Consider the following 2583-nt stretch of genomic DNA (forward strand, 5'->3'; position numbering starts at 1 on the left):
GGCTCTTTTTGAGGGTTTGTTCTCAGTGTGCCTTCAGAGCCAGAGTGCTTGTACTATTTTCACTGTATTAACTCATTGACTGCTAGAGTTAAACAAGACCAGGAGACCTGGTTCTGCCAGACCCAGACTTCACATGACGTGTCAGCCTGTGTCTATGCCCATGACGAAAGGGGGACAGACTTTTATGGCTGGGGCCTAAGGACAAAGTGACCAAAACCATTTTTTTGCCCATGTATGGAGAAAACAGGTACAAAACATGCCCATGTATGGACGAAAGGGGGACAGACTTTTATGGCTGGGGCCTAAGGACAAAGTGACCATGCCCATGTACCGTATGGAGAAAACAGGTACAAAGCCTCATGTAAGCCAGACCCCCTGGGTCCGGCAAACATCATCTATAGCTGCCCTTGCTAGCGAATCCGAGCGTTTTCACTAACCTTTGAAAAATCATAGAATATTCTTCTTCACAACGATCCACCCGCCGATCGCTTTAAATGACATAGTAGTCTCGTAGAATCAGAGGGAAAAATGGTGCCGTCAAGATAATCCGTTCCATAGTTATTGGCAGTTGAATGAAGCTTGTTGTCGCCAAAAAGCAACAGAAAGCAGGGAAAACAATATTTTTATAAATCCTATACACGGTGACTAAACCATCTTGATTTTGTTGTGATCACGTGATCTTTGGCTGTACTCTTCATCATCATCATCATCATCATCATTCACAGGCTGCGGAAGAGCGGCCTCTATCGTAAACCACCACGTGACAAGTGACTGGCCAATGGCGGTGTGAGCCTTGGGTTGAAATGACGAGTATACTCGTCAGTGGCAGTCAATGAGTTAAAGCAAGGCACAGACCCTAACAAGTGTACGTAAGTCAGGCAGAACATCTTTACAAGCCCTGCTCCAGGCCCAGAATTGCCCCAAATATGGCCCTGACTTTGCAAACGGCCAGAGACGCACGCATTTCCAACCAAGAGCAAGGGGGTGAAGAGTGGCTATCCGCCCAGTACCGCAGCATTTCCCGGGGTGCGACGTGGTGGACGGACACCATGGCCTGGTAACAACAACGCCCGTAGGGCACGGCTGGTCCTCCACAGAACAGCGGGCTGTGCGTGGGCAGCACTCCGGCTGCACGGGCACACAGCCCGACGAACACGTCCTCGGGGGGCAGAGGGGTGGACAGGGGTGTGGCAGCGGCCGCCCGGGACATTTTGAGCAAGGCAGAGCGAGAGAGGACATAGGTCGTGCCGCTGCAGTAATCTGGGAAGACATCGGCAGGGTACGCCTCGGAAGGGAGGTACTGCTTGCTGTCCGGGTCACGGGTCGGAGCAACCCTAGGGTGCACCCGGCCGAGGTACAGGTCTCCTTGTTCGTAGGGGTCGCCGCCCCTGTTCAGGAAGCGCACCAGAGCGCCGGGGTTAAAAAACACGTCGTCGTCCACTTTGGCCATGAAGTGGGCCTGGGGACAGAAGCGACGGGCCCAGCCCATTATGCCCAGAGTCTTGAGGGTGAGGTTGGAATAGCTGTCCAGAAAACGGCCCTGGATCAGGTCTCCGTGCTCCCGTGCCTCCTCGGTCAACAGCTCGGCCAGGCCGGGGTCGGACACCTCGCCGACCATGAACAGAGTCATGACCCGGAGACCCATCGCCTCAACCTCGCCGCCCCAACTCTCCCGGATAGCCCGGCGGGCTCTCTGATTGGCAGGTGCAGACACGACCATAACGAGGAGATAAGGCTCTGCGCGCTGACAAACCAGAGGACTGGGCATGAGCAAGAACTCCTCCGGTCTCGTCGGAGGGACACCCTGGGGAGGAATGCTACCCGCATGTGGCTCCACCACTGTGTTCATGTACATAGCAGTGACCCATAATTCAATCGAGTCCACAAAGAGCAGCGCCAGCAAGGCAGCAACCACTATCGCAGCAACGACAAAAGGAAAAGCCCCAAACCTGCTCCTTCTCTGTCCAAATAGGGGCTTAAGCACCCTTCCCAATATGATCTTGGTTTTTTTCTCTGTCATCTCCTGAGCTGTCAACAGTTCCTTTACTTGTGTGTCACGACTCGTAAGGCCTGATTTATATTCAATACATGGGCTATTCTTCTGACTACAGCAGTGACGTCACACGTGACGTATCAAACGCCCAGTATGTTGTTGTACGGGGTGCATAGAGACCATAGAAAAAGACTAACAGGTGCTTCCTTCTTGGACATTTAAAGGGACACTTCACCCAAAAAAAACTTTGTTTCAATGGATTAGTCACCCCATGGAGACTTGAATTCATGGATATTTTTTAGTTTTTGTCGCATTCCTAAGACAATAATTTGATGACCAGCGGACCGGTAGGCAGCGGTTCCGGTAGGAGACACAACGGAGACTCGTTGTGTCTCCTACCGGAACCCCTGCCGGTCATCAAATTATTGTCTTAGGAATGAGACAAAAAACTAAAAAAATATCCATGAATTCAAGTCTAATCCATTGAAACAACGTTTTCTTTGGTGAGGTTATCTCGAGTTATATGCCTTTTGTATGTCAGCCAACTACATTTGCGGGCTTCAGCCAAGTGTGCTAGCACACTATAAGCA

General features: G+C 51.4%; 1 protein-coding gene across 1 annotated transcript; it reads right to left on the minus strand.

Moving 5' to 3' along the window:
* Positions 1–889: 889 nt before the first annotated feature.
* On the minus strand, positions 890–2020 carry LOC308090890 (beta-1,3-galactosyltransferase 4-like; the record flags this gene model as incomplete). Its single annotated transcript, XM_080436164.1, has 1 exon — positions 890–2020. The coding sequence occupies one exon, from the start codon at positions 2018–2020 to the stop codon at positions 890–892; it is 1131 nt and encodes a 376-aa protein (XP_080292290.1).
* Between the last annotated feature and the right edge of the window lie 563 nt (positions 2021–2583).

This window comes from Gymnoscopelus braueri (assembly GCF_963280865.1).
Source record: "Gymnoscopelus braueri genome assembly, chromosome: 8".
In the NCBI taxonomy this organism is placed as follows: Eukaryota; Metazoa; Chordata; class Actinopteri; order Myctophiformes; family Myctophidae; genus Gymnoscopelus; species Gymnoscopelus braueri.